Raw genomic sequence first — 13,472 nt, forward strand, 5'->3', positions numbered from 1 at the left:
GGAGTTTGGACGTTGTGGGGTACGCTGTCACCAATAGCAAAGGTGAACCCACACCAGGAGCCCTCGGACTCTCTCCCTGCATTACAGGAAGGTGTGGAGCTTCTGCAGAGACGGAGGCGGTGGGTTAAGTGGAGATGCCCAGGCAGGGAAGGGATATCACTGTCCTGGGCCCTTGTTGGCGAGTTCACACCAACACGATAGTTAATGTAAAATTTGGTTTTTAAAGAGAAAATCTCCCTCCCACAACAGGCGTAATGAACTACACTGCACCTCATCCTGAAACTGGTGAGAACAGTGTGGCATATTGGAGAGGCTACCGAAGTTCTTCGACAGATTAGGAGAATGGGTAAGGAAGTGGCAGATGGAATACAGTGTCGGGAAGTGTATGGTCATGCACTTTGGGAGAAGGAGTAAAAGGGTAGACTGTTTTCTAAATGGAGAGAATTAAAACATCTGAGGTGCAAAGGGACTTGGGAGTTCTTGTGCAGGATTCCCGAAAGGTTAATTTCCAGGTTGAGTCTGCGGTGAGGAAGGCAAATGCAGTCACGAGGAGATCTGCAGATGCTGGAATTTCAAGCCACACGCATAAAAGTCACCAGCAACTTGAAGGCAAATGCAATGTTGGCATTCATTTTGAGAGGACTAGAATATAAAAGCAAGGATTTAATGTTGAGGCTTTATAAAGCACTGTTGAGACCTCACTTGGAGTACTGTGAGCTGTTTTGGGCCCCTTATCTGAGAAAGGGTGTGCTGACACTGGAGAAGGCTCAAAGGAGATTTACAAAAATGATTCCAGGATGGAACAGCTTGTCGTATGAGAAGCGTTTGATGGTTCTGGGCCTGTATTCAACAGAATTCAGAAGAATGAGGGGTGACCTCATTGAAACCCATCGAATGTTGAAAGCGCTGAATAGAGTGGATGTGGAGAGGGTGTTTCCTACAGTGGGGGAGTCCAAGACCAGAGGGCACAGCTGCAGAATAGAGGGGCGTCCTGTTAGAATGGAGATGAGGAGGAATTTCTTTAGCCAGGGAGTGGGAATATATGGAACTTGTTGCCACAGGCAGCTGTGGAGACCAACCCTTTAAGTATATTTAAGGCAGAGGTTGGTTAGTCAGGGCATGAAGGGATACAGGGAGAAGGCAGGAGATTGGGGCTGAGAGGGGAATGGATCAGCCATGATGAAATATAGAGCAGACTCGATGGGCCAAATGGCCTGACTCAGCACCTATATCTTCTGGTGTTAATGTCTATACATTTTTATTTGGCGACACAGCTCGGTCATGGCCGTTCCAGCCCACAAGCCTGCACTGTCCGTCACACCCGTGTGACCAGTTTAATTACCGTACACCTGCCCCGAGCCCACTGTGTCAATGACCCTTGCAGGCTTATCCCAGTGGCCCTTCCGGGAGCTTCTCCCGAATGATCGGAATTCCTCAAGAAAGCATCTTTTGGAGTCAGCACTTCTGAGCCAGTAACGTTGGCTTCGTGCAGGCAATCTCGCAGGAAGAGGTGTAGCCCTGGCGGTCCAGAAGGAGGAACCATCTCACAGTCACTGCTTTGGGAGACTTACTCTTTTAGAATCTGGACTTATTTTAATTAAAAGTGACACAATTGCAAGGCAGAGAAATTGTCGTCCCCCCCCCATATGTGTACATTCATCTCTGCCTAACAGTTGCCTGTAAGCACGCAAATAAATCATTCACAATGGAGAAAAAGAACCTGGTGAATTCTTCAGTTTCAGGAAAACTGCTCACCCCTCTATCTGCTGCCATTCAGATCCCATCATTTGCAGCCCTTTGCCACCTCCATCCATCACCTCCCAGCCCCTGTCACTATTCCCACTCTGTCCTCCATCTGCCTGTCACTCCTCCTCACCTGGATCCACCCATCACCTCCCAGCCTCTCTCACTATTCCCACTCTCCCCTCCTCACCTGGATCCACCCATCACCTCCCAGCCTCTCTCACTATTCCCACTCTCCCCTCCTCACCTGGATCCACCCATCACCTCCCAGCCTCCCTCACTATTTCCACTCTCCCTCCTCCATCTCCCTATTCCCCTCTTCACCTGAATCCACCCATCACCTCCCAGCCTTTATCACTATTCCCACTCTCCCCTCCTCTATCTGCCTATTAACCCTCCTCACCTGGATCCACCCATCACCTGCCAGCCTCCCTCACTATTCCCACTCTCCCCTCCTCACCTGGATCCACCCATCACCTTGCAGTTCTTGCTCCCCTTGTCTCACTCTTTTTGAACACGGGCTCTGTCCCCTCTACTCTCTCAGTCCAGGCGACGGGTTTCGATTCGAGCTGTCAGCTCTCCCACCGCAGAAGCTGCCTGAGCAGCCGAGATCCTCCAGCATTTTGTGTGTTGTTCTGGTGCACTCTGCTTTCCTGTTTCCACGCGTGGCAGCGTCGATTAAAGTTCACTCTTGTTCACGGGTACATTGGGCTCACAGTCAGAGGGGATGAGTTGGGCCAAAGGGACAGTTTCCGAGCGATACGACTCTGAGATTAACCAGTCAAAGGTGCACTTGGCCACCTTGCCGTCTCCATTGTAGATGGGAGCTGGCACGCTGGAGCAGGTGCCTCTCCAGATTGTGGGATATATCGAGGGTGAAGGGGGTACGTGAGTGAGATGCATCAAAAACTTTGCACTCAACATCAAAGTTCAAAGTAAAATTATCATCAAAGTACGTATATGTCACCATATACAACCCTGGGATTCATTTTCCTGTGGGGTTTCTCAATAAACCTACAGAATAGTAACCATATAACCATAAACAACAGGAATTCTGCAGATGCTGGAAATTCAAGCAACATACATCAAAGTTGCTGGTGAACGCAGCAGGCCAAGCAGCATCTATAGGAAGAGGTGCAGTCGACGTTTCAGGCCGAGACCCTTCGTCAGGACCATATAACCATACTGTCATTGGAGAGGGTTCAAAGGAGGTTCACGAAAATGATTCTGAGATTGAAAGAGTTGTCATGTGAGGAACATTTGATGGCTCTGGGCCTGTACTCACTGGTATTCAGAAGAATGAGTGATGGCCTCATTGAAACCTATCAAGTATTGAAAGACCGCAATAGAGTGGATGTGGAGAGGATGTTTCCGATGGTGGGAGAGTCTAAGACCAGAGGACACAGCCTCAGAATAGAGGGGCATCCTTTTAAAATGGAGATGAGGAGGAATTTCTTTAGCCAGAGAGTGGTGAATCTGTGGAATTCGTTTCTACAGGCGACTATGGAGGCCGAGTCATTGGGTGTATTTAAGACAGAGGTTGACAGATTCTTGATTAGTCAGGGCATGAAGGGCTACGGGGAGAAGGCAAGAGATTGGGGCTGAGAGGGAGAATGGATCAGCCATGATGAAATAACAGAGCAGAACCAATGGGCCAAATGGCCTAATTCTGCCTCTATATCTAATGGTCTTATAACCGAATCTTTGAAGGACCACCCAACTTGATTGTTCACACAGAGTGCAGAGAAAACAAGCTGTGCAACTACAAAAATAATGAAATAATAGTCATCAATAAATCAGCAATAAATATTGAGAACATGAGATGAAGAGCCCTTGAAAGTGAGTCCATAGGTCATAGGACCAAGGCATTAATTGTGGACTTCAGGAAGGGGGAGTCAAGCAAACACACACCAGTCCTCGTCGAGGTATCTGTAGTGGAAAGGATGAGCAGCTTTAGGTTCCTGAGTGCCACCATCACTGAAGATCTGTCCAGGGCCCAGCATATTGATGAGATTTTGAAGAAGGCATGCCAGCAGCTGTATTTCATTGAGTCTTTGAGGAGATTTAGTATGTCCCCAAAGACTCTAACCAATTTCTATGGATGTAGCGTGGGAAGCATTCTAACTGGTTGTATCACTGCCTGGTATGGAGGGGCCAATGCAGAGGATCGGAAAAAGTTGCAGGAAGTTGTAAACTCAGTCAGCTCCATCATAGGCACTAGCCACCCCACTATGCTCAGACAGCAAAGCCTCAAAAAGCCGGCATCCATTATGAAGGACCCTCACCTTCTGGGACGTGCCCTCTTCTCATTGCTACCATCAGGGACGAGGTACAGGAGCTGAAGACACACACTCAGTGATTCAGGACAGCTTCTTTCCCTCTGCCATCCCATTTCTTTACAGTTTGTGAACTCTATCTCACTATTTTGCTGTCTTTTTGCACTGTTTTTACATATATTTGTATTCTTATTGTCTGTGTATAATTTTTATGTATTGCCCTGCACTGCTGCTGCAAGACAAGTTTCATGAAATAAACACAAGAGATTCTGCAGCAACAACACACAAAATGCTGGAGGAACTCAGCAGATCAGGCAGGGGAGGGGGATAAACAGTCGACTCTTTATTCTGCCTGTCCTGCTGGGATGGTGCTAATAAACCTGATTCGCATTAGGATTCCTACTTCCTGAGCTCTCTGCTCTAATAAGAGGTAGCCCATATGAAATACTTGGATTTTATGAGCAGTTTTCCTCCACACTGCCAGTGAAGACCATAAAACACAGGAGCAGAATCAGGCCATTCGGCCCATTGAGTCTGCTCCCCCATTCTATCATGGCTGATTTATTATCTCTTCTCAACCCCATTCTCCTACCTTCTCGCCGTAACCTTTGACGCCCTGACTACTCAAGAATCTATCAACCTCCGCTTTAAGTATACCCAATGACTGGCCTCCACAGCAGGCTGTGATAAGAAATTCAAAGGATTCAAGGATTCAAAGTGCATTTATTATCAAAGTACATATAAATTATACAACCTTGAAATTCAACTGCTTACAGGCAGCCACAAAGCAAGAAACCCGAAAGAACCCAATTAAAAAAAGACCAACATCTAATGCACAGAGAAGGAGAAAAAAAAACACAAATCATGCAAACAATACAAGCAACGGCATTCCGAACCAAATGGAGTCCTCAGACCTGAATCCTGGAGCAGCCAGAGCAGCTGTCTCAGCTCATTGTACAGCGGAGCAAATCGCGGCAAAGCTCGCAGACACGAAGTGCGTAGCAGCAAGAGCAATTTCGCAGCCTGAGTGCTGCGGAGAGGGGAGTGAGCGTCGCGGGAGGGTGAGCGAAATCGGCCCGACCTTCGCCTCCGGTCCCAACACCCTGCCTTTCCTGTCGGCCTGTGCTGGTGTTTAAATCATCCAAACACCAGATCGTGCCACGCACTGGGACCCAGGCTCTGCCGCAGCGATACGCTCTGGGCCTAGGCCCTGCTGCTAACCAGAAACTGTACTTGACCTTTCCAAATCGACTCGGCACCTAGATTGATTCAACCTGACTCCCAGTTCAGGTGGGTTGGACTGATGTAAGTGCTGAGCTGATTCTGATTTTGCGCTTTTACATCTTTCCACTACTCTCTGGCTAAAGAAATTCCTCTTCATCTCTGTCCTAAATGGACATCCCGCTGTTCTAAGGCTGTGCCCTCTGATCTTAGACTCTCCACCGCAGGAAACATCCTCTCCATGTCCACTGTCTCGAGGCCTTTCAACATTTGATAGGTTTCAATGAGACTGCCCCCCACCCCCCACAATCTTCTAAACTCCAGTGAGTACAGGCCCAGAGCCATCAAATGCTCCTCATAGTTAACCTTTTCATTCCCAGAATCATTCTCGCAAATGTCCTCTGGACCTTCTCCAATGCTAGCACATCTTTTTTTAGATAGGGGGCCCAAAGCTGGCCATAATACTGCAAGTGTGGTCTGCCCAATCCCTTGTAAACCCTCAGAATTATAATAAGGGCATCCGTTAGTCTTGCGAGACCATGGATCTGCGCCTGGAAAGTCTTCACTCTCCAGAGCACAGGCCTGGGCAAGGTTGTATGGAAGACCAGCAGTTGCCCATGCTGCAAGTCTCCCCTCTCCACGCCACCGATGTTGTCCAAGGGAAGGGCATTAGGACCCATACAGCTTGGCACCAGTGTCGTCGCAGAGCAATGTGTGGTTAAGGGCCTTGCTCAAGGACACAACACATTCCCTCAGCTGGGGCTCGAACTCACGACCTTCAGGTAGCTAGTCCAATGCCTTAACCACTTGGCCATGTGCCCTCAGAATTATATTTATTTATTTATTGAGATGCAATGCGGAATAGGTCCTTACGAGCCCTTTGATCTGTGCTGCCCTGCAATCCCCAGATTTAATCCTAGCCTAATCACGGGACAAGTTGTTTTTTACAATGACCAATTAATCTACCAACTGAAATGTCTTTATGTATACCAAGTCTGAACGTAGGTTGATAGATTCTTGATTGGTCAGGTCATGAAGGGATACGGGGCGAAGGCGGGAGATTGGGATTGAGAGGGAAAATGGATCGACCATGAGGAAGTGGCAGAGCAGTGGGCCAAGTGAGCTAATTCTGCTCCTGTGTCTTATGGTCTTACGGTCTTTGGACTGTGGAAGGAAACCGAGCCCATGCAGAAAACCCACATGGTCAGGGGGAGAGCGTGCTACCTAGTCCTCTCGAAATCAATGCCATCATAGCATTTCCCTTCCTTACCCTGCAAGTTGAATGAATCCAGATGAACTCATGTAAAGGAGAACTATGCTCCAGGCCCATCTCGACGGGAGTAGGCTGTTTCAGTGGTTCAGCATGGACTAGATGGGCCGAAGGGCATGTTTCTGTTCTGTACTTTTCAATTACTCTAAATGAATGTTGGGTAGTTCTGACATCTTGAATGATATTATGGTTTTTATTTATTTATGTGACGTGAGTAGACAGCGGACTGGGATTTAACTGACAAAGGTACATTTCAATTGCTACTTCACACAGGAGAGGAACTGAAGTTTGGAATCCCACTGTGTTACATTGCTGGCCTCTTTTCTTCCACAGGAATGGTTGACCAAATTTGGATACTTGCCCCCAGCAGATCCCTTAACCGGACAACTTCAAATCCAGGAGGCACTGACCGAAGCCATTAAAGCCATGCAGAAGTTTGCTGGACTTGAGATCAGTGGAGTAATTGGTAGGTGCTACAAATCTGAAGCAGAATTAATACTGGCTGGAGTGGACAGTCAGGTCCATTGGAGTCCAGGGGGAGATTGCTCGATGGGTTCAAGATTGGCTCAGAAGTAGGAAGCAGAGAGCAGAGGTTTGAAGATTGTTTCTCAGGATGGAGGCCAGTGACTGGTGGCGTACCATAGGGGTTGTTAGGACTCTTGTTATTTGTTATTTATAGAAATGATGTGGGCACAAATGCACAGGGCTCGATCAGTAAATTTATAGATGACGAGAAATTATGTGTTGTTCAAAGTTCAAGCACAAACAAGAGAAAATCTGCAGATGCTGGAAATCCTGTCAACACACACAAAATGCTGGAGGAACTCAGCAGGCCAGGCAGCGTCTATGGTAAAGAGTACAGACAATGTTTCAGGCCGAGACCCTACCACCCCATCCCACAAGCCACCACGTCCAGCACATAATTCTCCATAACTTTCGCCATCTCCAATGGGATCCCACCACCAAGAACACCTTTCCCTCTCCCCCACTTTCTGCTTTCCATAGGGATCGCTCCCAACATGACTCCCTTATCCATTCATCCCTCCCCACTGATCTCCCTCCTGGCACTTATCCTTATAAGTGGAACAAATGCTACATCTGTCCTTACACCTCCTCCCTCAATACCATTCAGGGCCCCAAACAGTCCTTCCAGGTGAGGCGACTCTTCACCTCTGAGTCTGTTGGGTTATCTACTGTATCCGGTGCTCCCGGTGTGGCCTCCTGTGTATCAGTGAGACCCAACATAGATTGGGAGACCGCTTCGATGGGCACCTACGATGAGTGCACCAGTGGCCACCCACTTCAATTCTACTTCCCATTCCCATTCTGACATGACAGTCCATGGCCTCTACTGTTGTATTGAGGCCCCACTCAGACTGGAGGAGAAACACCTTATATTCCGTTTGGGTAGCTTCCAACCTGATAGCATGAACATCATGCCCCCCCCCCTTCACCATCACGATTCCTCATTGCCATTTCCCTCTCTCACCTTATCCCTGTCCCTGCCCATAACCCCCCTCTGGTTCTCCTCCCTGCTTTTCATTCTTCCATGGCCTTCTGTCCTCTCCTATCAGATTCCCCCTTCTCCAGCCCTGTATCTCTTTCACCAATCAACTTCCCAGTTCTTTACTTCACACCTCCCCACCCTAGTTTCACCCATCACCTTGTGTTTTTCCTCCCCTCCCCCCACCTTCTCAGTCTGACTCCTCACCTTTTCTGCTCCAGTCCTGATGAAGGGTCTCGCCCCGAAACACTGACTGTACTCTTTTCCAGAGATGCTGCCTGGTCTGCTGAGTCCCTCCAGCATTTTGTGTGTATCGTCCAAAGTTCAAAGTACATTTATTATCAAAGTATGCATCGGGGCCTGGTGTGGAAATGCCAATGCCATTGATCAGAGAATCCTACAAAGAGTAGTGGATATGGCCGAGTGCATCAGGGGTAAAGCTGTCCCAACGACTGAGCACATCTACACGAAATGTTGTTGCAGAAAAGCAGCATCCATCATCAGAGACCCCCACCAGCCAGGACATGCTCTCTTCTCTCTGCTGCCATCAGGAAGAAGGTTCAGGAACCTCAGGTCCCACACCACCAGATTCAGGAACAGTTACCTTCAGACTCCTGAAAAAAATGGGACAACTACATTCACTTGCCTCATCATTCAAATGTTCCCACAATCAACGACCTCACTTTAAGGACTCGTTATCTCATGTTCTCGTTATTTATTGCTATTTATTTATATTTGTATTTGCACAGCTTGTGTCTTTTCTCTCTGGTTGATCTTTCATTGCCATGCTGTAGATTTGCTGAGTATGCCCGCAGGAAAATGAACCTTAGGGTTGTATATGGTGACATGTATGTACTTTGATAGTAAAATTTGCTTTGAACTTTGAACTTTGAAAAATACTATAATTCCAAGCCAGCTCAACACCAACTGGGACTCAACACCTCTCTTTGCAACTGGATCCTTCTCTTCTTGACCAACAGACCACTTCAATAATAAAATTTACTTTGAACTTTGAACTTCAACAATTTGAAACAAAAGGAATATAGTCGAGAGTAACACAAACAATGCTGGAAGAACTCAGCAGGTCAGGCAGCATCTGCAGAGGGAAATAAGCAGTCAACGTTTTGGACTGAGACCCTTCATCAGAACTGTTTATTCCCTCCATGGATGCTGCCTGACCTGCTGAGTTCCTCCAGCACAGTGTGTATGTGTTGGTCTGGATTTCCAGCATCTGCACAATCTCTTGTGTTTGAATATAAACTTACAGTGTTTTAGAATATTTTGAACATTGGTGTGTCATTCCTTGTTTTACCGCGTCTTTCCATCCCTCATTTCCTCATTTCTCCTGGCTTACGCTGCTCCCCGAGAAGCCTGGACGGAGCTTGTCGGGTTCAAAGTCAGCTCTTCCCCTTCCTGTTCATCGCTGAATTCATTACGGTGAGGGTGGATGGGGCTAGCGGGGGATGAATGTGATCCTGTGAGCGGGAGCTGGCCGCGGGCACTGTGACTTCACCCTGCCTGTTCCGTCCTTTGTGACGAGGCGACCTGTGACCTGTTTGAATCGTAGATGAGGCCACACGGTCGCTGATGAAGACTCCTCGCTGTTCCCTGCCTGACGTCTCTGGCGTGGATGGGGGCAGCAGGAAAAGAGACCTTCAGATCGGGGCCAAGTGGAATAAAAGAAATCTCTCCTGGAGGTAACGATGATCCGCTCTGACCACCTGGTAGTGAGGGTATTGGGCGCCACGGTAGCGTATGACTGTTATAATGTGAACAAAGTCACCGGAGGGATGCAGCTGGTAGATATAAAATAGTGTTTTATTGTTGGACAATCTGCATCAGGGCTGCACACAAAGGGCTACTTTCTAATCAGGACAGCGACTGAGGTTTCAAAGGCAGAGCTTCGGGGCAGTTTCTCTGCGTTGAGGACTGACCAATCAACAAGAGGGATTCACTAGAAAGGGCCAATAAGAATAATTCAATGCAAGCGAGCGGCCGTTGTTTTGGAGCGTGCCAGTCTTTAGAGTGGCTTTGGCTTATCAGGCTCAGGCGAGATCAGGCTGGGTGAGGTAAATTGTCGTGTAAGTTACTCTCTCCCTCTCTCTCTCTGTCCTTATTTGCTCATTCCTCATCTGTGAGGGCGCAGTAGAATAGTAAGAATGGCCCCAGCGGCAGTGTTCTGTGTGTGGGATGAGGGAGGTCGACGAGACCTCCAATCGCCCGGATAAACACATTTGCTCCAGGTGCACTGAGCTGCAACTCCAGAGAGAACGTATTGAGGAACCAGAGCTGTAGCTCGATGACCTTTGACTCTACGGGAGAATGAGGAGGTGATAGACAGGAGCTACAGGGAGGTAGCCGTCTCTAGGTTGCTGGAGCCAGGTAACTGGGGGACTGTTAGAAGAAGTGGGGGGGGGGTATGCACAGCCAACAGACACCCCAAACACCTGTAAGGATGTGGTCCACAAATTACAATGGGAGGTGGAAAATGCACGACAAAAAAGCAATATTACAATAGTCATGGGGAATTTCAATATGCAGATAGATTGGGAGAATCAAGTTGGTGCTGGGTTCCAAGAGGGGGAATTTCTAGAGTGCCTATGAGATGGCTTTTTAGAGCAGCTCGTGGTTGAGCCCACTAGGGGATCAACTATTCTGGATTGGGTGTTGTGCAATGAACCAGAGGGGATAGAGAGCTTAAGGTAAAAGAACCCTTAGTGGTAAGTGATCATAATATGATCAAATTCATCCTGAAATTTGAGAAGATACTAAAGTCAGATGCATCAGTATTACAGTAGAGTAAAAAGAAATTACAGAGGCATGAGAGAGGAGTTGGCCAGAATTGATTTTGAAAAGAACACTGGCAGGGATGACAGCAGAGCAGCAATGGCTGGAATTTCTGGAAGCAATTCAGAAGGCACAGGATATATACATCCCAAAGAGGATGAAGTATTCTAAAGACAAGATAACATAACCTTGGCTAACAAGAGAAGTCAAAGCCAACATAAAAGCCAAAGAGAGGGCATATAATAGAGCAAAAATTAGTGGGACATGAGGGGATTGGCAAGCTTTTAAATACCAACTGAATGCAGCTAAAAAAGTCATTAAGAAGGTAAAGATGGAACACAAAAGTAAGCGAGCCAGTAATATTAAAGAAGAAGAACAAAGCCCTTAACTCCGAGTGGAGTCATTGGGACGCCGTCATGACAGCGTTTTTTAGCAGGCTTTCTTACTTTTACGAGGCCGAGTTGCTAGCTCGACGCTCAACCCAGCACAGATGGAAAGCGTGCAAGGGAGCCGGCTGGATTCAAACTCAGGAGCCTTTGCTCCGAAGTCCGGAGCTGATGCCACTACGCCACCGGCCAGTGAATATTAAAGAAAATACCAAAAATTTCTTCAGACACATGAAGTGTAGAAGAGAAGCGAGAGCGGACATCAGACCGCTGGAAAGCAATCCTGGAGAGATAGTAATGGGGGACAAGGAAATGGTGAATGAACTGAGTAAGTATTTTGCATCGACACTAGCAGAATGGTGGAAGTTGCAGGTGTCAGGGGTTATGAATTGTGTGAAGTTGCCATTACTAGGGAGAAGGTTCTTGGGAAACTGATAGGTGTGAAGCTAGATAAGGCACCTGGACCAGATAATGTACACCCTAGCGTTCTGAAAGAAGAGGCTGAAGAGATTGTGGAGACATTAGTAAAGATCTTTAAAGAATCACTAGATTCTGGAATGGTTCCAGAAGACAAGAAAATTGCAAATGTCACTCAACTCTTCAAGAAGGGAGAGAACCAGAAGAAAGGAATTTATAGGCAGTTAGTCTGACCTCAGTGGTTGAGAAGATGTTGGAGTAAATTTGGAGTCAAGAATGTGGCTTCAGGGTACTTGGAGGCACATGATAAAACATGTTATAGTCAGCTTGGTTTCCTCAAGGGAAAATCTAGCCTGACAAATCAGTTGGAATTCTTTGAAGAAATCACAAGCAGGATAGACAAAGGAGAATTGGTTGATGGTGTGTACTTGGGTTTACAGAAGGCCTTTGACAAGGTGCCCCACATGAAGCTGCTGAACAAGCTATGAACCCGTGGTATTACAGGAAAGATACAAGCAAGGATAAAGCAGTGGCTGACTGGCAGGATGCAAAGAGTGAGAATACGGGAGCCTTTTCTGGTTGGTTTCCGGTGACTACTTGTGTTCCACGGGGATCTGTGTTGGGATCGATTCTTTGTACGTTATATATCAATGACTTGGTTGATGGAATTGATGGTTTTGTTGCAAAGTTTGCAGATGATGTGAAGATAGATGGAGGGGCAGGTAGTTTTGAGGAAGTAGAGAGGCTACAGAAGGACTGAGACAGATTAAAAATGGCAGATGGAATACAATGTAGGGAAGTATATTGTGCACTTTGGTAGAAGAAATGAAAGAGTGATTATTTTCTAAATGGAGACAAAATACAAAGAAAAAACTGAGGTGCCAAGTGACTTGGGAGTTCTTGTGCAGGTTTTCCTAAAGGCTAACCTGCAGGTTGAGTCTGTGGTGAAGAAAGCAGATGCAATGTTAGTATTCGTTTCAAGAGGACTTGAATGTAAAAGCAAGGATGTAATGTTAAGACTTTACGAAGCACTGGTGAGGCCTCACTTGGGGTATTATGAGCAGTTTTAGGCCCTTTATCTTCAAAAGGGTGTGCTAAAACTGGAGAGGGTTCAAAGGAGGTTCACAAAAATGATTCCAGGTTTTAACAGCTTGAAATACGAAGAGCGTTTGATGGCTCTGGGCCTATATTCACTGGAAATCAGAAGAATGAGAGATGATCTCATTGAAACCTATCGAATGGTGAAAGGCCTTGATAGAGTGGATGTAGGGAGGATGTTTCTTACAGTGGGAGTGTCAAAGAGGAATAGAGGAATGTCCTTTTAGAACAGAGATGAGGAGGAATTTCTTTAACCAGAAAGTGATGAATCTGTGGAATTCATTGCCACAGGCATTTCTGGTGACCAAGTCTGTATGTATATTTAAAGCAGAGGTTGATAGATTCTTGGTTAGTCTGTGTATGAAGGGACACGGGGAGAGGGTAGGAGATTGGGGCTGAGAGGAAAAATGGATCGGCCGTGATAAAATGACGGAGCAGACTTGATAGGCCAAATGGCCTAATTTGTTCCCTTGTCTTATGGTCTTATGGTCTCTTGGGACTCGCATAAGCTGACAGCCTTTGGTGTCGAGAGCAAGAGGGAGAGACTCTCCGATCTAACTTTACAGCACATTTTGATATGTTAAAGAACAAAGGTAACAGGACAACCTCTATAGTTACAAGGCGCTCATAATGAGGTACATGCAATTTTCAAATGCTTGGAGCTTCCCACTAACACAAAATGAATGTTAATTACTGTGGTCTCTGAGTCATATTCATGCATCCATGGGTGTTGATTGCATTCATGCATATGCAGGCATCTTACATCAATT

General features: G+C 46.8%; 1 protein-coding gene across 2 annotated transcripts in view; it reads left to right on the forward strand.

Annotated features, from left to right (window-relative positions):
• Positions 1–13,472, forward strand: part of mmp17a (matrix metallopeptidase 17a) — a 139,325-nt gene that overhangs the window by 68,198 nt on the left and 57,655 nt on the right. For both annotated transcript variants that reach the window (XM_063073207.1, XM_063073208.1), the window contains exons 2-3: positions 6,844–6,976; positions 9,582–9,711. In XM_063073207.1, the coding sequence (XP_062929277.1) occupies positions 6,844–6,976; positions 9,582–9,711 (263 nt within the window). The remainder of the gene's footprint in view (positions 1–6,843; positions 6,977–9,581; positions 9,712–13,472) is intronic.

This window comes from Mobula hypostoma, chromosome 21, assembly GCF_963921235.1.
Source record: "Mobula hypostoma chromosome 21, sMobHyp1.1, whole genome shotgun sequence".
Taxonomy (NCBI): Eukaryota; Metazoa; Chordata; class Chondrichthyes; order Myliobatiformes; family Myliobatidae; genus Mobula; species Mobula hypostoma.